Raw genomic sequence first — 20,675 nt, forward strand, 5'->3', positions numbered from 1 at the left:
CTTGATTTTCACGTTTGAACAGAATTTGAGCCCTTACAAGCCAGGATAGCAACAGCCACATGTAGAAAGCACCATACTGCCAACTCCACTGGGGTGGTTCCTCTGAGCAGCAGGGCTAGTGGCCAACATAAAGAGAATGGTAAAGACATACAGAAATCACAAGGCTAGAGGCTCAGGAAAAATGCCTTGCCTTCTGAGACAGGACAAAATTGGTGCCATCAGTTTTGCCAGTTCCATGAAAGAAAGGCTCATCTATGCTAACCCACCATTCAGATGAGCCCCGTTCATGCAGGAACCTTTTCAGTAACAGCTGCAGCCTGAGGAGGCAGAGCAGCCCCTGCTCCCGCTCCACACACCTGCTATGGTGCAAAGCATGCAAGAATGGCTCGCTGCCCAAAGATCTCTTCTCTCCAAGCATCTCTGCACCAAAGTCCTTGGAGCTGCAGCTCGCCTCCCTGCGGCACGGGTCCTCACACCCCTTCTGCTCCTGCAGCATTACTCAGATGCAATTCTTAATAGTCATGGTTGAAATGACCACACCTAGCAAGAGTGGAGGCGGAAGAGATCTTCGAACCACATGACTGAAGTGCAGTTGTTGCTGCCTTACACTTCACTGCACACGTGCGGCACTTTTCCTACTGGCAGAAGTTTAAGGTGCATCTACTGCATTAGCCTGCTGCAGAAAGATACAAGAGTTAAACTTCTTTTTTTTTTTTTTTTCCACTTTGGGAGGCAAAGTTCTATAAATACATCGATACTCTACAGACACTAGCTTTTTGGTTCTCATCCAATCATAATAAATTTACATAGCTCCTTTCAAACTAAAGTGCTTTTCAAACGAATACTTGCACACTACACAGAAATATATATATTTCTATATGCATAGACACGGATTTTTCTCCCCACCACTGAAATAGCTTTTCACTCTAAGACACAATGCAGCAACCACTCAAAAGTGCACCTTTCTGCCCAAAGCTGGCAGGAGGCAGCAAAGAGGACAACCCCTACATCAAGAACTGGAGAAAAAGCTGTTCAGCTCCTGCAGAGCTTTAAAAGAGAAAGGGGTAGAAGGGCACCGCACTAACAAGCCATCCTCTACTGCGAGGCCAAACACGGACACAACTCCTGTTCCTAAAACTACATTTAACCAGTGCTTTGACACCATTATTGTCACCAACCCAGTAACTATGAGGTAGTGTCTCTGACCTCAAGCCTTGCACATTTAATGAGACCCCAAAGGTTTTTAAAGCCAGGAGTGACTAAGCTTTCCATTGATTTAAGAACATTCCAAAAAATATTAAGAGATCCTACAGCCAAACACGTTTAAGTCTGAAGGACAATTACACTCGCCAGAGCAGTCCTCAAGCCTTCCTTGAGCACATCATGAAAAAGGCAATTATGGATAGAAGTTATAAAACATATGAAATGAGCTGCAGCCCGACCCAGTGAATCAGTGTTCATGGAAATTTCCACAGGAGGCTGGAGTCATCAGTTCGCATTTTGTTTATCTCCTTGCTTCAGATTACGAATCAGAGTGAAGATCTTATGGGAACACCCACTGCCTTCCTGCTACTCCAAACACCCAGGGTGGCCCACATGTGGGACACAGACCTACAGGACCTCCTGCAAGGTTGCACCCTGACTGTGGCACAGCATGGGCTCCTTTGGAGCAGGACCATAACACGCCAGGAGATGACATCATCTTCATATTCAGCGCCAACTGTTGCACAATCAAGCTCCACTGCATCTCAAGCGGACTTAGCTTATGATCCTAACAGCAATCTGTCCGCATGCTATGGGAAAAAGCAAGGATTTCATCCAGCTTTCATAGATAAGATTCCTCTCAAACACGAAGTTTAGCCATTTTCAGGTGGCATCAAGACAAGCCAACAGTTCAGCATTAACAGCGAGAGGGAGAAGATGGAGTCTCATGGGCTAAATCACCCAGGCCAGCATTTCCTGATCTCAAGATCAGGGCACACAAGACTATCCTTACAAACTGCTTTTCTGTTGATGGTGTACGAAACGCTCATTTCAGCTGCACCAAATAATGGTAACTTCGCTTATCCTTTATTCCTTAATGGACAGCCTTAATACAGACAGCAGGAGTGCTGCAGGCAGAGCAGGCTGTGAATATCAGACACAAAAGAATGAGATAACTAACTTGGGTGATGGATGGCTAATTAGTTTGCAAGCAGTGCCATTAATTAATTCCTCTGTCCTTGCTCATGGAGTACCAACATACACAAGTTTGAAAATCAGTGCTATTAGCCTCTGCAGAGATCCTGTCCCCACATTTCTAACTTGGTGCTGCAGATGCAGGAGGTCTGAAGATCTGCAGAAACAACTGTCAAGTGAATAATGACAGTTCATTCATCACTAACAAACTGTATTTAAAAATGCAGCAGACCAGCTATTAACAGTGCTCTTGCATGACACTTCAAGTAGGAATACTTTGGATCCATGAGGGTACAATTCCCTGGGTGCAGGTATCCCCCCACTGTTCCTCGCGACCACTTTTGGGAGTTTGTCTGACCCAAGAACAGGATCTGGGAGCAGGTAGTAACCGCAGAACTCGAGAAGAGCCACGAGTGCATAGGAATTGTCTTGCCACTGTTCTGCAGCAGTGAAAGCCTTCACACGCTCCTTTTGTTGCGGGGGAAAACAAACAAACATACACGGGGCTGTCTCTTCTCTTGTTGCCTGAATTACACTATCTTTCATTGCATCTGCTACTGTGCTCATGCTACTCACGTGTCTGTGTTACACACCAGAGAATCCCTAGCATCACATAAGGAACCTGCTGCTCTCACTGCACCATTTGTTCTAGCATATATCACACATGAGCATGACCGAGCAGTAAAGGAAGCAGATATTCAGCTCAGGACTAAAATCAGAGAAACACAACAAATATTGCCAACAAATATAGAAGAGGATGTGAATTCAGAGCACTTGCTATAGCTTGTTGGTGAATCGCTGCAGATCTCATGTAGAAGCTGAATAGCCAATGGTACTGCTGTACTGGAAACTGTAATAGCACTTGTAGAAGGAGGAAATGGAGCTTACGCAATTACTTTGTGGACATGTGGTGAATGGTTACTACTGAAAATAGTTCAGACCTCAAAGACATCCTTTTCTGAGCTGGCCATACTGATTTCCAGACACTTGGCAGAGCTGTTCTTTGCAGCCCCCCACCCCCCCAAGGCATACAGCCCTTACCTTATAGAACACATCAGGCACATACTGCTCACTGCTGGACTCCTTTGCATAGCCCAGCTCTGGTGCATCTCGGCAGGGCAGCAAACACTCATCTCGAACCAGTGCCATGCACTGATTCGAGACCTGGTACCCTTCAAAGTGGACCTGGTTGTCGGGACCGCCTGGAAGAGAAAAGTCTGGTTAAAAACTTCAAAGGAGAGCAATTTGCCCAGTCTAACTCAGAGATGTACGACTCAAAGGACAATTTTAAACATGACAGTCTTTTTAACAGTGGAGAATACGGAGGAAGGAACTGCTGGGGTTGCTGCACGGGAAGTCCTTCTAGGCAAGAATCTCCACTTAATCTCTACATGTATGTAATATCCCATACTTCTTCAGTACCATTTTCACAGCTAGCCTAACAGGAAAGACCCCTTGGGTGACAGCCAGAGTGTTTTGCCAGGGGCTTAAATAAGGCTATGCTGTCCTGGAGGCCTCCTCATAGCACCCCTCTCAGATAAACCTTCTCTTTCAAAGGAAAGAACAGGCACACAGTTCTCACACACGTGTTTCATTTCCAAGGTACCACAAGCTGCAGATTCAGGGATGGTCACCTAGCAGCATCAGGCATTAGAAGAATAAGTGCATTCTCGGCCTGTAATAGATGGCTTGGTGGAAACTGGGACATGGAAAGTGGAAATTAAGAGCATAGCTCTCTGATAGATCATGTGCTTGGTGCTTTAATTTGGATAATGTAAGCAACATCAGGTCATATGTCATTAGAATAGAACTGGAAAGAGAAGATCAGATGCAAACAGATGGCAGGAAAATGTTCCTGTTTCCAAACCTAGGAATTCAGGAGGAGAGAGAAATTAATTCATGCAGAGGATTTAAAGATAAAGGTGATGCAAACTATGTAATTATATTTATACTGCACAAAAGGAAGGAATCAAATGTTTAAATAGAAACCTGATGAGCTGATTTAACAGAAAAGAATGAAATTATCTGGAACAGAAAAGAGGAAATATTCGTTTTCTACCCTTTGATCTCTAACCTCAATCACTCACTGCTCCAGAACAAACACTTACGGAAATTAAACAGACCAAGACATGGGGAAGGCTTGAGCAAAGTTAGCTATCATTCTCTCAGTAAAACACCTTGTTTAAAAATAAAACAAAATAAAATAAAAGAGTGAGAAAGAGATATACATTTGTCTTTAATGAAACATTGATGTGTTTAACAGCCAGGAATGTACAACGCAGCTGTCTGGTTACATGAGCCTGTTAACTGAAAGAGATGGTGTTTTTACTGAAAAAGGCTCCAAGAACACTTAAAGCCTCGGCACAGAGTAGGCAATACAATATCACACTTTCATTTTTTATATTGGATGCTTTTTGGAAGTCATGCTTTTTTTTTTTTTGTTGTGCTAAACAGACCCAGAACCCAGAATATCTGCTCCAGGGAAATTTTAAATGAATACATGTGTCATCCCGTGGAGAACAGCAGATTGAACTTCTAATGCTACAACTCCTCCAGCACATGCCAATATCTCCCCACACAGTCCAAGCAGAGCAGACTATTCCATATTGCCTCTGGAGACTTGCTGTGAAAATGGCTAAAATCAGAGGTGACAAAGCAAAGCATTTTGCAGCAGGCTTCTCTGTTTTATTCAGACAAACAAAAATGTTTCCATGCATGAAAGGGCAAAGTATCCTATGTAAGGATTTCCCCGATGGTGACACCAGGGAGACAGAAGTCCCTCCTTTGCACTGAATGAGCCAGAATAACTTTCAGAATCCAGATTGCTGTGGTTCTGCACTGCCACTTTCAGGCAACAGAATTTGGAGCTTAAAAAGCCAGAAGAGAAAACTAATCAGTATCTATTCTGACTACAAACACATACATTCTGGATCAGAAGGGTGTATGCTACAGGTCTGAGCCTCAGTTAAGATTCTTGCCAAGAATAGGGTAAACAGTTACAGAGCAGATAGTTCAAGGAACAAAACTGTATTTTACGTGATAGAACAAGGCTAAAACCCTTGTTAAATAGGACAGATAGGTACTGGAATAGTCTGACTTCTTCTGGGAGAGATACTTATTCTTCTTCTATTAACAAAAGGCAATTCAGATATAACCAGCAGAGTCAAGGCAAGCCAAGGCCAGTTTATACCTGTAGCCACAACTGTGACAAACTTGGATCCAAAATGACCATCTGGAGAAAGACGACAGATGTTGGGCTGCTGGTTCTGAAAGTTTCCAGCTGTAATGCACTCTTCTGCACTTAGATAATAAGTGTCCTGAGGGAAGAGCAGAAATGTCAATAGAAAGGACAACATGATGCAGTCTAAACCTATTTCCCTGGTCTGCAGCCAAAAAAGAACTACCAACACCCTAGTAAAACATGCTTTCGTAGAAAGCCGCTGCAAAGACTGAGAAAAGAATGTGACATATCAGTTCTCTGGCCCTGAACCTTGTTTTCACCAGAAGGAACATCCCACTCCTACTTCTAGTTCCACCTACCTTTACACACCCATTTTGTTACGGGGTTTCATTTTCCAAGCAGGGATGCCATTGATTTTTGAATTGTAGGAAGCTGAGAAGGTCAAAGTTTGCGGATCCAAACCACATTACCTCACAAAGCCCAGCCTGTAAGAGGGGTCTCCAACTGAATCACTTTTGCTTGCTGAAAACTCGCATCTCACACAAACCCATTCTCTCCACTCTTCTAAATTCTCTTAAACCATGATCACTAAGAACAGGTGAAGGACTGCAGGTAGGCAGCTCTGCACACTGTCCAAACAACTACAAACTTCCAACAGTGCTCATTGAGCTCAAGCTATTTTTCCTTCAAAAGCTTTTTTAAAAACACATTTCATAAAATTTCCATTTCCAGTGTCACCTCCAGCCCTGTGCTGCCCTGGCTCAGTATTCTGCTTGGCAGAGCCTGCATTTACATGATTATTCAAACAGTCAATACCAAGAGCTGTAATTAACTATGCACTTGCATCTCACCTTGTTTCGGCTGTATCGAACAGTCCCTTTCCGTGTGTCTTCAGAGACCAAGTCCGTAAATATCCAGCCAACCTATAGAGAAACATTAAAAAGAAAGTTGCTTAAAAAAAAAAAAAAAAAAAAAAAAAAAAAAAAAAAAAAAAGAGAGAGGAGGGGGGAATAAAGCAAGAAAGAAGGGAGCTTATACATCTTCTCCTAGCAGGACAAGATGTTCTTGGCTCTTCACACTGCCCTACGAGGGCCTGCTGTAAGCTGCCTGAAGGAAATGGCTCTCACAGCTGTGTCAGGCTCATTTGAATACAATTTCCAGGAGCAGCATGCCAGCTGGCCGGCTGGGGGCACCTGCAGGTTTATGTTTCACTATGGAATATGTTTTCATGGAAAGATCTGGAGGCTGCAAGAGGCCTCTCAGCTACCATCTCCTCCCACCCACAGCAAAAAGCATTTCCTATTGAGCATTTAGAGCAAAGCAGCACCAGGAGTGCCAGGAGATGACAAAACAGCTCACATGATCTCATTTTGAAGCTAGCAGTCACTAGCTAAGATAAAGCTCATCTGTTCCCACTGGAGTATGATTCATCCCAAATCAGTCTGCTCTGTTCCAAAAACCACATTCCTGCTTTTTGCATTGTTTGCACATACAAGTAGATGTGTACACACACACACTGCTGCATGAACCCTTCCCTACACACACATGCTAAAAACAGCTCTCATCAGCCCCCTTGTGACCAGCTCCCATAGCATTAACCCCTGAGAGTAAGAACTGCTGATTCAAACTCCTAGCAGAGCCTAGACAGACAAAATCTGCAACTAACAGTAAGTTACATGTTAAGTCACACTGATTAAGAAAGTATTTTTAAAAACAAGTATTAAAAAAAAATCTGTGGTGAGAAGCAAAGGAAAAGATGGGAAACAATAACATGCACAGAAGCTTTGTTTTAGACACTGGCGAAAGGCTGAAGATTTTATCTTCAGAGAACAAAAGATCTCACCGCAGATGTTTATAGACTGCTGTACTGAAACTTTTCTGATTTTTGTTTTCTTTAGCAAGTCAAATCTTGTTTGTGTACATCTCATTCCTGGCATTCACGACACCAAAAGATGCTTTCCCAAACCAGAAAAGACCAGTACTGATTTGAGAGGTGCCAGCAAACCAAAGGACCCCAACACCCATATGTCCTGATCGAACCACTGGCAGGCTGTGGGCACAGGGGGATCATAGGCCTGAGGCTCAACCACTTGGGTATCTGCAACTCTAACCAACAGGCAGAGTAGCTCATCACAGCCTGCCTGAACAGCACCAGGAGACTGAAAAAATAAAAAATAAATAAAATAAATAAAAATCAAACAGGAGCCTGCACTTCTGAGAGTGGAGCACAGATTGTCAAAAGGAAGAACAAACTCAGAAAGCAACTCAAGCTACATCTGTGGCAAATCAGCACTTCCCAGAGAGATGCTACCAGAAACAGCTCCTGTCTAAGGTGAAATAAAGGAAAAGATGTGTTCCTACATCTTTGCTACACCCTTTGATGTCATTCATGACAGAAGATTGCTGACTTCAGCTGAACAGCCCTGCTGCATGCTCAAGCTCAGGGAAATGCTCTCATTTTGTTTTTCACATTTAAAAGTGTAAGAACTACCAGCACTTAAGCTAGATTTCAAATGTTCTCAGACAGCCTCGAATTAACCCTGCAGAGCTGGAGAGAACTGCCAATGACTTTCTTCATTGCCATACAAAGATGTATGATACCCAACAATATCCAGACCTTTCTCAGTCCAAGCTTTGAAGCAATCTCATCCACAACCTCTGCTTTTGGATCTTCCAGGATCTCCAGGCTGTTCTGTGTACCGATCTGCAGCAAAGCAAAACATGCTAGTAAGATAGAATAGGAAAAACCATAGTATAATTGGCCATTGTCAGGACTGAGGCAGAGATGGAAGCAAAGATCTGTTTTTCCCCTTCAGTTCCACCACTGGCTAGTTTCACTCTGGAGACTTCCTTTATTCATACAGACCATCCTGTAGTTCTTCAGCTAAGTTTGCAATGCATGTTGGGCTGTATGAATGAAAGACTTGCTCAGCATTTACAAACAGGCCATTTCTGTTTCTGAGTACTTTGGAAAAAGCAAAAGATTATATAGTTTTCCAAAGCTCTGTTCAACCTGCCAGTTTTGTACTCCTTTTTCACTTATTTGAATCTCTGAGCAGCACAGAGGCAGGAATTCAGCGAATCCAAGAGCCTACACCCTGGCCTTCCCCCGAGTTCTGGAAAACAAGACTCCATCTGGGTGCGTTTCAGAGGCGAGCTTTCTTGTGTGAGGAGATGCTCTGCCAAGAAGCAGACTGCTTGCCAGGAAAGCAAAGGCTTCCTTGCTTTTACCACACAGAACTAGAAGCATATGAACTTTCAGTGCAGAGGGCTTAACAGTGATACTGAAGCAACAGAGGGCATGGCTGCGCTGGTATTTAAAAGAGCCGGAAGAAACAGTAAAAGGCTCGGAAGTTTGTTCTCATGTGCATGCATGTATGTGCACTTGTGCATGCGCACACACACACCTGAAGAACGTGTTTTTTCCTCTCACTAGTCTACTGCATTTTACTCTAGCAACACTGAAGAAGAAATCATCAAGACCCATGACCCTAGACCCCCCCTGCACCACGATACATTCATGTACGTATGATGGTCAGTGGTTAAGAAGCCAATAGCAAGTTCAGTTTCAAACCAAGTCTTGCATTGTGGGCAGAGTAGCTTTTCAAATTTGCCAATTACATTTTAAGCTCTCTTAACATGGAGTTCAGCTTTTGAGTTCCCCAAGAGGCTTCCCAGGACCCGATTTCGCCGGAAGCCCTCTAAGAAGGCTTGTCCAGCTGCATCTGAACAGCAGTGCTGTCGGCGCGGTGCCTGGCACCATCTAGTGGGGACTCCCATCTCCTCCTGCACAGTCGTGAATTTCTGTTCCCAGGAAGATACAACTCTGAAATATTGGATCTTATTGCCCAGCTCTTGATCAAAAAAGCAGATTTCATTTTTGTCTAATTAAGCTGCTTTAAATTTTCCTGGAGAGCCAATCAGAAAATGAAGCAAGGAAAAAAAAATTCCCAGTACAGAAAAATTTTCAAGCTGTTCCATGCCACAGCCTTGGAAATCCAATAATTAAGGAAACATAAGAATTAAAAATCCACTGTTATGAAGTCTCCCTAGTTTTAAACCATTGAAGCACAGACGATGTAAAGGAACGTAACGTAATGTAAAAGGAAATGTAAGAACAACAAAAAGCAAACCTGGGTTTTGAAACTCTTTCAGTGGCAACAACCTACAGTGACATAAAAACTCAAAGGTGTAATTCACACTGTATTTTTCATGCAATTGTTTTCTGTAAGGGTCTGCAGTCAGAAATATTGGGTGAAGTTTCCCAAAGTTTTGCTTTGTTCCCTAATCATCACCTTTATGAGTCAAAATTGACATCACAGCAGATAACTTTTACCTGTGGGGGTTCATAGATGGCAGCAACCTCCGCTCGGATCCCCAGAGGGATGTCTTTGTGCTCTGTGTACCGGCCATATAAATATCCAAGATGTTGGTTTCCTGTCTTCCGCCAGAAGTCTAGGAAACGATCTGCAATTGTGTGGTTCTCAAACATGATGTTGTCAACATGCCTGTATTTCTGTTTGACAAAGTTCAAGTGTCAGGCCATCCTCAACTATCTCCATTTACTTTACCTATTGCCAGTACCTTCCCCAGAGACTTCCAGCTGCCTAGGATGTACAGCACCCATTACAGCTGAATCCTGCCAAAGCAAGGACAGGGAAACCTAGATGGCTCCCTTTCTCTCCTCCTCCTCCGCTTCAGCTTCCCAGACCAGCACCACTCTCCCATCCAGCACGCAGAACTTGCTGTCTGCTAGACTTTTGGGAAGCGCTGAGCATCCCCAGTGCCTCATGTTCGCTTGGCTTCTTTACTAGGGCCCTTATCCTATGAGCCTTTCCGATTAGAAAAGATATTGACATTTAAGGGGAAACCACAAGAAATATGGGGTGCTTTTTTGGATTCTGAGTGAAGAAAGAGACTAAAGATTCATTTTTAGTGCTGCCAGCTCAGATGTCCTCCACATGAAGAAGAAACTGCTGAACCAGACACATTTTGGAGTCCTCTTCTGGAAGGACTAAAAATCTTAATAGCCATTTCCCTAACAACTGCCAATATGCAAATGTCTCAGGTTGGCTGCTTTTGAAGTCATCTCTCGATAAAAGGCAATCCACAGCACAAATGCCCCTGAAAGCACTGTCTCACCTGTCTATTGAGAGTGATGGCACTTGGCTGACACTTTGTGCAAATGCCCTCTGGCCAAGGAGGGTGCCCTTCACAGCCTGATTTAATCTTGCAGCTGATGTTTTCCAGGGCAACAAATTTCCCCCTGCAAAAAGGAAAAAAGAAGGTTGCTGTTATCACAGCAAATGCTTTGGGGCCTCAGATAAAACAAGTGGCTAGAAATATCATACAGGAAGAGGGGCAGAAAAGAATGGTGACACCAACACTTTGTATTTTCAGAGGATCTCAAAGTGCTCTGTGAATGCCCTGGGAGGGACACACCACTCCAGAAATCCCCAAGTAACCTCTGCTGTCCACTTAGCAAGGGAGGTCAAGGGGCTGACATATGTCTCCCAGCCCAGCTCCTAAGCAGACATTCAAGCAAGAGCAGAGACAGATAAAACTCATGGGACCCAGTTTAAAAAATTTATTCAGCACATGGGAAGTAATAGATTATATTGCTAGAGCAAATGAGAGCTCCTTTCATGTGCACAAAGGGCTCCTGCAAGGGGAAGCTCCATTCAAATGAAAGTATTACAGATTTGAGTTTCATCTCACAAAGATATTAAGAAAATCATGTCAGCATTCAAGAATAAGAGGGAGAAGGTTACACCTCAACATAACTGATTTAGAAGAGCTGCATTTCCAAATGCAAGGGGTTCCCCAACATCACCAAAGGGACTTTAAATCCTTTCCAGAACACACGTGCCACAGTGAGGCTTCAGCAGTTGATGACTACTGAAGAAATAAATATTCATTTCAGCACTTCCTTTCTGTTCAGCACTTATTTGTGTCACCTGTGTCACCACAGTATCCCCCAGCCCACTGCAAGGCAGGATGCCTTCTTTTTCAGTTAGAAGGCTGTGAACCATGACAAAAAGGGAGCTCACTAGGAGCACATAGAGCATGGTACAGAATGGAATCAGGCCCTAAGGAACGTTAAGCTCATTTTTCTGTCCTATTCATATCTGTCGATAAGAAAAATGGTTCGCAGATGAAAGCTCCTCAGATCCACCAATCTCAGTTCCCCTCCCCTAGGTTTGTGATCCAGACTCAGAGCTTGGTATAATCAAGGAACCTCTTTCCCTCCATCTGGCCTTCTCCCCACCCTTCAGCTGTGTTTCCTGAAAGCAATTATGTTACCACAGCGAAAGACAAGGGGCTTTCTTTATCTCTCTCCCCCTCCCCACCTTTCTTCTTAAGAAAAAAAGACTGCACACCAAAACCATACACCACTGCAGTGCTCAAGTGACTCCCTTAAACATTGAGATTTTCTTACTTGTCTGCTCCTCCGGTCAGCTTCCTGATGTAGGCATGGAAAGACATATGCTTCACAGGAGGTTCCAGATGGTTTAAATAATCCTCATCAAAAGGCTGCCAAAAACACCACACAAAGAAAAGCCAGGTCAGACACCTGTCTGATACTACATTGATCACTAAACAAATGGATGTTCTAGACTCAACCCCACTGGCTCTCAATGTGGAAACAATCAAGAAAATTTAAGCTCTCTTTCAAGGCAGCAACTACTGTGACAGAAACAGTGGGACTTTACAACAGAGAGTTTTATTATCGCCTCCTACTTTTGTAACAGATTGGCTCCACAAATCAGAATGAGCCTCAAAGGCAAAATGCTTTTTCCTTTCAATATCTAACAACAAACAAAAAGCCCAGCTGCTCAAACAAGGCCAAAGAACTTCCAGAACTCACGGCAGGGAAGCAGAGGGAACAGCCAGCCTGGCTCACATAGACTTTTCAGGGTTCACTGCTACTTGGCATAAATTATACAGCTTAGCACATTTGTGGGCGTTACTAAGGCTGCCTTCAACCTGAATAATATGTGGTTAAACTGAGAAGTGCTGGGATCCATGAGCAGAGGGGATGACACAATGCAGTACAGAGATCCCGGCAAGAATGAAGAGGGAGGAAAATTGGAGCTCTTCTAAAGCACTTTCTGTTAAACCCATTACTACAGAAAAACAGAGCATTAACAAGAATAAACCCAGGGTCTCCAAAGGCCTTAGCCTTTAGGCCAGAGTTTAGCTATCCTGGGAGCAGGCACGCACATTTGACATTACATGACTCAGAGCTGCGACCTCTGCGTGGGCAGAGCTAGGAGGCAAAGCGTTCACATTGGAAGAAAGTGAATCCAAGAACTTCAGGTGTTGTGCCTTTGTTACCTTCTACAGCAGCTGCTTGGGGATCTTACCTCTAGTGGTACACAATGCACACATTTACCCAAAGGGCCGTGGCGACACCTAGGCAAAGAGAAACAAAATTAGTACAAGCCTCATTCTCTAATGGAAAAGTTAGTCCAGAGGAACTTTTACAGTCTTCTAATTTAGGTGTTTGGAAGATCTGTACGATCATACGGTCCTGAGCAACTCTCCACCCATTATGGCATACTGTAGAGGGGTCACCACAACATAATTTCACATAAATAAAGACTAATAGCTTGGACTTAAATCTGAGAGTCCAAGGTAAAGATCAAACACTCCTAATGTCTACGTCACTGGCAAGCAGCTCTGCTCTCTGACCAGCCACATGCACCAGTGTGAGATCACAGCTTCTCAAGTTTTACAACCCTGCATTGAGGTTGTTTCAATTCAAAGAATTTTAACATACGTCACAGGTCTTGCCTGTGTGGCTTCAACAAAATGACAACCAAAACATTCATCCTTTATCAGTCACTAGGGGATGGTCTGGAACAAACAGGGAAGCATGTGTTTATCTGAGAGATAAAGACCTGCTGGGTAAAGTTACAAAAAGGAGGGAAAAAAACATCTCCTTCTGAGGTGATTGCTTAATAAAAAACAATGATCCCCTCCCCCATAAAATAAAACCAAACCTGCTGCCCCTGCACCAGGAACAGGTCCGTGCTAGTTTTCAAAAGGCAGCCTCTAGAGATGAGCAAGGCTGTCGGCTCTTGTAAGGAAAAAACGTATGGGATCTAGTTGCAGCATTGCTTTTAACGAGGCACTGTGGCAGATAATGTACATAAAGGACCCCTAAAGGCTGCTAATGCACTCAGCAGAATGCCAGCATCCCATCATGTTTAGATTGATATGCACTCACAAACACAGGAACAAGCCCAGACGTACACTTTTTATCATAAATATCTGCCACTGTGCTTTGGCTGCCTGCTAAGAACAATACCTTCTCATTTATTCTTTTGAAAAATGTGGTCAAGTTAAAGACAATGTTTTTGCCACAGAGTGGTGGGTTTTGCCTTTATTGTTTCAATAATGTGACACTTCCCTCATTCATCATCAGCCTGAAAAGGTCAGATAGGATTTTTCATGTAAAGGCTACGTCTCTCCAAACTTCCTTGCTGCTGCTGTGCTAAAGATAAACCATTTGGAAGACAACACAATGGGGCAGGGTGAGATATTCTGTTTTAGAAAGAATTCCTGGTTCCCTTTAAAATTTTCACTCAACCTCTTTCAGAAGTTACTTTGTAGAGGGGTTTAGCCTGAAGCCAAAGACCAGTAGAGATAATGGGCCAAGAGCCAACTGGGACGCTGTTAATGATGAGCGACAAGAACAACCACACAGAGGTCATTTTAGTAGCATCAATGTAGATTTATGGTGGTATTATGTTACTGTTGTATTACAACTTTTACAAAAATGTGAACTCCTTTGTTTGTCTAAGCCTCTTGCATCTAAGAGTTTTGGCAAAGTTAGACTGTTACATTTCTGTGAGTAAAATGGATTCCCTGATTTCATAGAAGGGTTAAGAGAGGCGTATGATGGAAGAGAAGCCAAAAATTAGGCAGGTAGAGATGCAAGTCTCAATTGCGTATCTTTGCCATCAATAAGGTTTCTGCTCATTCCTCTCACTTGTTCATTTATCCTTCATAAAGAGTGGTTGGATCTGAAGACACAGAATGTCTCCTCCTTGGGACATCCTAGGTGAGATGCCACACGTCCAGATCCGAGTGCTGCGACCCGAGATAGGGATGCACAGTTACATCAACTCAGCCCAAGCGGGGCAAGACCGCACGGCAGGCGGACAGGGTGATAAAGCTGACTTTGTCACCCTGTCTGGTATTTAGAAAACAAACCTAACCTAGATGTTTTACTCCCTGTCGCTGCTGGCTGAGTGATGCCAAGGTAGCAGCTCTGGGGTGAAGGCATGTTTCCCCATTCGCGCTTTTTGTGTGAGATGGAGACCTGGCCCCACCACTCTGCATGCCCATCACCTTGAGGCTCGAATGATGGGGCTATAGACTGAGACCATATGGACCAGAAGCTGCTGCAGACAGCAGGCTCATGCTTATTAAGTAATATGCCCCACAGCACAATCCAGTAGTTCACACAGCACCAGCTGTCAGGATATCCCAGAGAATACTACTTTGAATTACTTTTAATCTAGAGAGTTTAAATATTTTAAGAGTACAAAATATATGATCACAAGTCCCACTGCTGAGGCCACCTTGATCTAAACAATAGATGCTCTGAACGAGTCCTTCCTGGCAAAGGCCCTGGAATTTTGGTATCTGCTTCCTTCCTTTGCTCACCAGAGCCCCAATTTAACCTTCTAGGACAATGGCAAGGACTGTTTTCCCTTGTGAACAATTCAAAGGCAGTGAGGGATAAAGCAATGGCTCAGAGGCAGTTCCCATAGTGTGCTTCCTGGCTGTTGGCTTCAGGCAAGACATTACAGTCTCTGGAGAGGTACAGATGCACCATCATCGCATTGGCAGAAATAAAGTCCATCAGTACTTACAGCTGCTGGTCTCTATTTCGGTAAATTTTTCCATCCTGTTTGATCAGATACTGGTCAATCTCATCTTCTACCACCTGGGGGGCCCCCACAGGTCGCAAGCCTTGGGAGACAGAGGTGTCCATGGTCTCTGAGGAAGAGCCAGCAGGGCTTGAAGGGTAGAGAAACAGCATATCGCCATGCCTATACGTATGGAAAAACAACACATGGCCATCAGCTGAGAACAAGCATTGCTTCCAGCTTAACTGTGGTAGCAACCCAGACCTCAGACATTTTGGGGGGCAATCATACAGGCAGCTAAGAAGGCTCAAACTCCACCCTCTCCACCATCCCCTTTCACCAACAACTCAACTACCCCAGATCGTCATGCTGACCACATGGAGGAAATGGCTACTTTGCACAGCACAGGAAAACCTATGCAAGCACATCATGAACCACACCAATGTTTATGTATCTTTAGTGCATATTTCTGGGCAGCAAGCCTCCTGGACCCATGGAAGAGCACATAATTTCATACAAGCCATAAACAGACTAGTAAACATGGTGCACTGTGATCCTAAACCATTCCATTAGCTACCTCTTCCTGCTGCTTTGGTCATTTGCATGACAATGTTGCAGGTTTCACAATTCTACAACCACCAAAAATAAATCTTTTCATCAGATGAGATCAAGGGAAAAAGATGAAGAAGAATAAGGAGATAGGCAACAACTCCAGCAGGGAAAAGGACTAATCTGGATCCCGTGCACATCAAGTCACAGCCTTCCCAAGCCAGCTGCGACAGCTCTGACACATGCACAAATTGCACGCAGTGGTAACAGCTCTTGTGATTTCAGTGTGTTTAACATCATTATTGTCATTAATAGAATGAAGACATTCCCAGCTACACATGAAGCGTTTGCACCATTTTGCACCTTTGCTTTCCCCAGGCACCTGCCAAAGAAGATGGGAATCCTGGGGACTATCAGATTCTAGCATCGATGCAGAAGCACATACGGTGGGTGAAAGAAGGGATGAGGCAGTTCCCTACAGGCTGTGAAAGACCAAAGAGGAGGCCTGTTGTTGCCTCACCGCAACAAGCGACAGGCAGTGTAAGAAGAAACCTATGAGATGGCTACCACAGCCTACCACGTAGTTATTTTGATCATCCCCATTGCTGCATGTCAACCAACTTTGCCTCTTCAAGTAGAGAGTAGTGATATCTGGAAGCCTGAGACTGCTATAACATGATGTTGTCCACCGCCACCCGGCTCAGAAGGAAGAGCTCAGTCAAGCTTAGAGAAGAGGCACGCTGTTGTACAAAACTCCCCCTCCATCCACTATGTTCTCTGTCAGGACTCACTTGATTTTCAGTAAGTTGAGGGATTTATTTTGCGATGCTGTGATCTCTCCTGTCCTGTTTCTATTGGTGTAGACAGAAAAACCATTATTCCTGAAACCAAACTCTTTTGCAACCTGAAAGAGAGAAGAATGACATAGTTTAATACCCCTCACATCCCTAGTCAGATGCTAAAAGCCGCACATAGCAAGCACTGAAGCCAGGGGACTTCTACTGCAAAAGCTTAGCTGAATTCATTCTTATTCTAAAGAGTACAGAATAACTAAGAAAAATAGGAACACTTCATAATACGATCAATTTATTAAAGAATAAGTTAAAGAGAATGTCGCTCTCACTCATACAACACAAACACAATATTTTGTCTAAATCCAGGCAAGCATCATAATGGCTAGAGGGGGAAAAACAATCCCCTCCATTATCCCAGTTCTCTGTCTCCAGCCTTGCCAGCATGCACCAGCCAAATCATTTTCATCCTCCCAAGCAACAAAACTCCTTGGTTCAGAGCTTCATCCTCAAGGCTCCTCTGCCCCCAGCTCTGCTCTTGCATCTCAGTTACTACATGAGCTTCAAAAAAGCTCTTCCTACTGTTCTCATTTCTCTTTTTCTCCATTTGCCTTGGTTTTTCATGATGGGCCCTACCCTCACAATAGTCCTTTTTCAGTGTTCAGGCAGGCTTTTCCTCCCTCATCCTATCAGCAATCCAATTAAAGGCTGCTTTACTCTCAATCAGTTGAATGCCATTTATGGCCATTTTCACATTTTGCCTTTTAAAAATCTCATCAGTTTAAAAATGGAGTTAGAAGTTTCTCTGGATGACAAGCTTCTTCCCGAGTTCTTAAGTTAATAGTTTTCCTTTATTTTTATTAAGTACATTCCTCTGTGGTTTTGGTAGAGCTCACAGTGACTACACCCAGAACACAAGAACAAACCACATATAGAACTGTCACATGAGCAAAATAAAAGGGAAAACAGTTTCTCAACTGTCAGCTGTGTTGCAGTTTCTAGTAATAACTGATCTGCCGTTTGAATAGAAGCATGATTTTCAAACGGTCTCTTTATCCTCTGTATTACACTTCCCAGAGTTAGATGTTAGCTCTTCAGGCTGCAGACTTCACCAATGTTTTCAAGCAGACAAATTTCACAATATATTAACAAAAAGTTCCAGTTCCTAACTAGATTCTTACTCAAATGCATCAGAGTCTATTCATTTAGTATCCTTACCTAGGATGCAAGGCCTTATGTGCTTCAAAAGATAGAGAATCATGATTATTCAGGTCCTAAACACTCCAAAATGTGCTTTTGTGCACTCTGACAACAACTGCCAAGAAAGCTGTACAGTAGGAAGATGGTAGGCTCCAGGAATAAAATACCTTCAAAGATCAGCAAACATTGCATAGAGAGGAAAACTGCACTTCCAACGGGACACAGCTGAGCAGCTTCTCCACCAACTGAATTCTGTGTTTGCAAGCTTTTTTGGAGTCATCAAGGAAGAAAGCTAAGTTAACTGCAAGCACAGAAGCAGCAATCTGATGTTTCCTTAATTATAACTATCTAGCTAAATACGAAATCTACTACATAGATTAGCACTGAAGTGACAAAAATCCACAACTATTAGTACGTATAGATTTTAGATAGTAAAATTTGCAATTTTTCTTTTTCAAGTGAATGCTACTATTGGGGGGGGGAACAATAAGCATTTCTTTCATTCAGCTGAGCAAGAGGATATAGCTTTCCTCAGGTTAACAGACAATTACAGTGAGTGCTAATGCTTTTGTTCGGATGGTAACTAGTTGCAAGCACAATTGTTCCACACTCCCTCTGGTAACGTGAGCCCTTGAAATCGAGCAGCTTATTCTGCATAGGATCCAAAGACTTCAAAAACAACACTTTTTCCTTGGGTGAGGGTGTTTGGAGACTGCAGTAAGTATCTCTAACCTAGCCCTGAAATCCTGAAAACAGTCAAGATTTTTGCTTGGTCAAGTGGGAATTACTGTTATCATCAAATTTCAAACAAAGTGACTCACAAATAGCAGAATGCTTCAACGGGCTCCCTTTCTCCTCACAAGGTAAAAGAAAATGGAGATAACCAAAAGAACAGCCCTTCGGGTTCAGGAACACAAAGTACTCTTAAAGAGCAAAGAACTCCTAATTTGAGGGTTCCAGTTTACAGCAAAGTTCCAGGAGAGAAGTGAGAACTGCTCACTCTTAAATGGCAAATTTCAAACACAAAGCAGTTGCACCAAACCAGAGAACAAACTACAGCCAACCCCAAATTCAACAACTCCAACGCAATGTGTTCTTCACGTTCCAGGTTTGAAATTCTTCCCAAGACACCTCAGAAGGCTCTAAAACTGCTTTTAGATCTCACTTTAATCCCTTGCTTCCTTTCTCCAAAGCTATACTGGAAAAGCAAGGATATACAAAACTCACGCAAACTATATTCAAGGAGCAAATCATGCAGCCAAATTTCGACTGGATCATGTCTGAAGAGGCCAGTCCCTTGCAGCTGGCTTTGACGGTCGAATAGCTCTTTCCTGTGTAGCTGTCAGCCTTTGCTTCCTCAGCTACTCATTTAGTAGCTCATTTCCTTAGGAGAACATTAAAAACATGTTCTCCCTAGGAAACCTCCAGCCCCCAAGAAATTCCAATTCGAGAGCTAAATATGTTTTCTTCTTTAAATTTGTTAATTATCCCTCTGGAATAGTAATGGAAAATCTGCTTTCAGTCCCATCAATGGAAACGCTGTTTTCCAAAGCGCATGCTGACCCACACTGCTGTCAGCACACTTGCCCAATTAGGTTAAGCAGATACTATCCATTAAAGAAAGCCACTGTACAGGAATGGCCACAACCAGCAAGCTAATCGGCTCCCAGAAGCATAGCTTGAACTGCTGCCCCTGGCCGAGCAGCAGGAACCCTGTGTTGTTCCAAGGGGAGGGTGTGGAAGGAGCACGGAAGAGGAGAAATGCTGAAAGCCAGGATACCTTCTTGAGGAACGTCGCCACGGTTTCTCGCTTTGTGGCTGTGATGCGCTTCACCCCTTCCGGGGACTGCACGCGGATTATCTGCAGGAGTTGAGGAGAGCCTGCGTTAGTGACCGGCTGCACAGGGCCCACCCCGCGCTGCCAGTTTGTTTATTCAGAGCTGAATTTCTGCATGCATGACACAGACTACTCCCCCCTCCCAACCCAACCGCTCCCTCTTCCTGCTTTTAATACTGCTCTTCATAGGAGTACCAACACACAGGGAAGTAGTTTGTTCACTCTGCTGTGGTATATGACCAATGCTTATGTGCTGCACGATGAATTATTCTAATGCATGAGACACTGCAAGAAGCTGGCACTGTAAAAACACTAACACTGTGTTTTTGTCAAAGCTTTGAACCTCAGAGGTGGAACTAAACTTTCATAAAGAGAGGGTGAATCAGAGCCTCTACGAGAGCAATTTATTCGCTGCCCACACGCAAACACCAGCCGAGCCGGTGTGCGAGGGCACCTGCGCGTCGTTACGTTTACCGTGTAACGACAAGACCACGAGTGCAGAGCCACAAGTTATCGCCGCGAAACGGGTAACGACGCTCCCGCTGCGGCCCTAAACCCCAGACGGGGCGGGCGGGGAAGGGCCGGGGCACAAATCCTCCCGGGGCGGCAGGCCCGGCGGGGAAGCTGCGGGCCGCCCCGCGAGGAAGGGCGACGCCTGGGCTGCCCCAGCGCCGTCTCGCAGCGGAGAGAACAAATCTCCCCGCTTTGGGCCGCAGAGCGAGCCCGGGCCGGGCCGCGCCGGGCCGCGCCGGGCCGGGCCGGGCCGCGGCGGCCCCACAGGAATCTGCTGCCTCATCGCCCCTCCCCCCGGCCCGGCCCCGCCGCCCCGGCCCGGCCCCACTCACGATCGTCTCCGCCATGGCGCGGCCCCGCCGCCGCCCGCTCGGGCTCCGCGCCGCGGCGGCCTCGCTCGTCGCTCTCGGTTCCGGGCTCCGGCCCGCTGCCCGCGCCGCCGCCGCCGCCGCCCGGGCCCGGCCGCGCCGCCCGCTGCCTGCGCCGCCGCCGCTCAGCGCCCCGTCAACAGCGTTCCGCGGCGCGAGGGTTCCGAGGCGCCG

General features: G+C 44.7%; 1 protein-coding gene across 1 annotated transcript in view; it reads right to left on the reverse strand.

The window, feature by feature from the left end:
• The window catches only part of NPLOC4 (NPL4 homolog, ubiquitin recognition factor), a 31,616-nt gene extending 11,056 nt beyond the window's left edge, over nt 1–20,560 (reverse strand). Inside the window, exons 1-12 of the mRNA XM_062591552.1 lie at nt 20,466–20,560; nt 19,564–19,644; nt 16,584–16,696; nt 15,247–15,426; nt 12,727–12,775; nt 11,799–11,893; nt 10,502–10,625; nt 9,696–9,875; nt 7,977–8,063; nt 6,211–6,282; nt 5,369–5,495; nt 3,220–3,380 (exon numbers count right to left, since the gene is read on the reverse strand). Of these exons, the coding sequence (XP_062447536.1) occupies nt 3,220–3,380; nt 5,369–5,495; nt 6,211–6,282; nt 7,977–8,063; nt 9,696–9,875; nt 10,502–10,625; nt 11,799–11,893; nt 12,727–12,775; nt 15,247–15,426; nt 16,584–16,696; nt 19,564–19,644; nt 20,466–20,480 (1,284 nt within the window). The 5' untranslated portion in view covers nt 20,481–20,560. The remainder of the gene's footprint in view (nt 1–3,219; nt 3,381–5,368; nt 5,496–6,210; nt 6,283–7,976; nt 8,064–9,695; nt 9,876–10,501; nt 10,626–11,798; nt 11,894–12,726; nt 12,776–15,246; nt 15,427–16,583; nt 16,697–19,563; nt 19,645–20,465) is intronic.
• Nucleotides 20,561–20,675: the final 115 nt, after the last annotated feature.

This window comes from Rhea pennata, chromosome 19, assembly GCF_028389875.1.
Source record: "Rhea pennata isolate bPtePen1 chromosome 19, bPtePen1.pri, whole genome shotgun sequence".
Taxonomy (NCBI): Eukaryota; Metazoa; Chordata; class Aves; order Rheiformes; family Rheidae; genus Rhea; species Rhea pennata.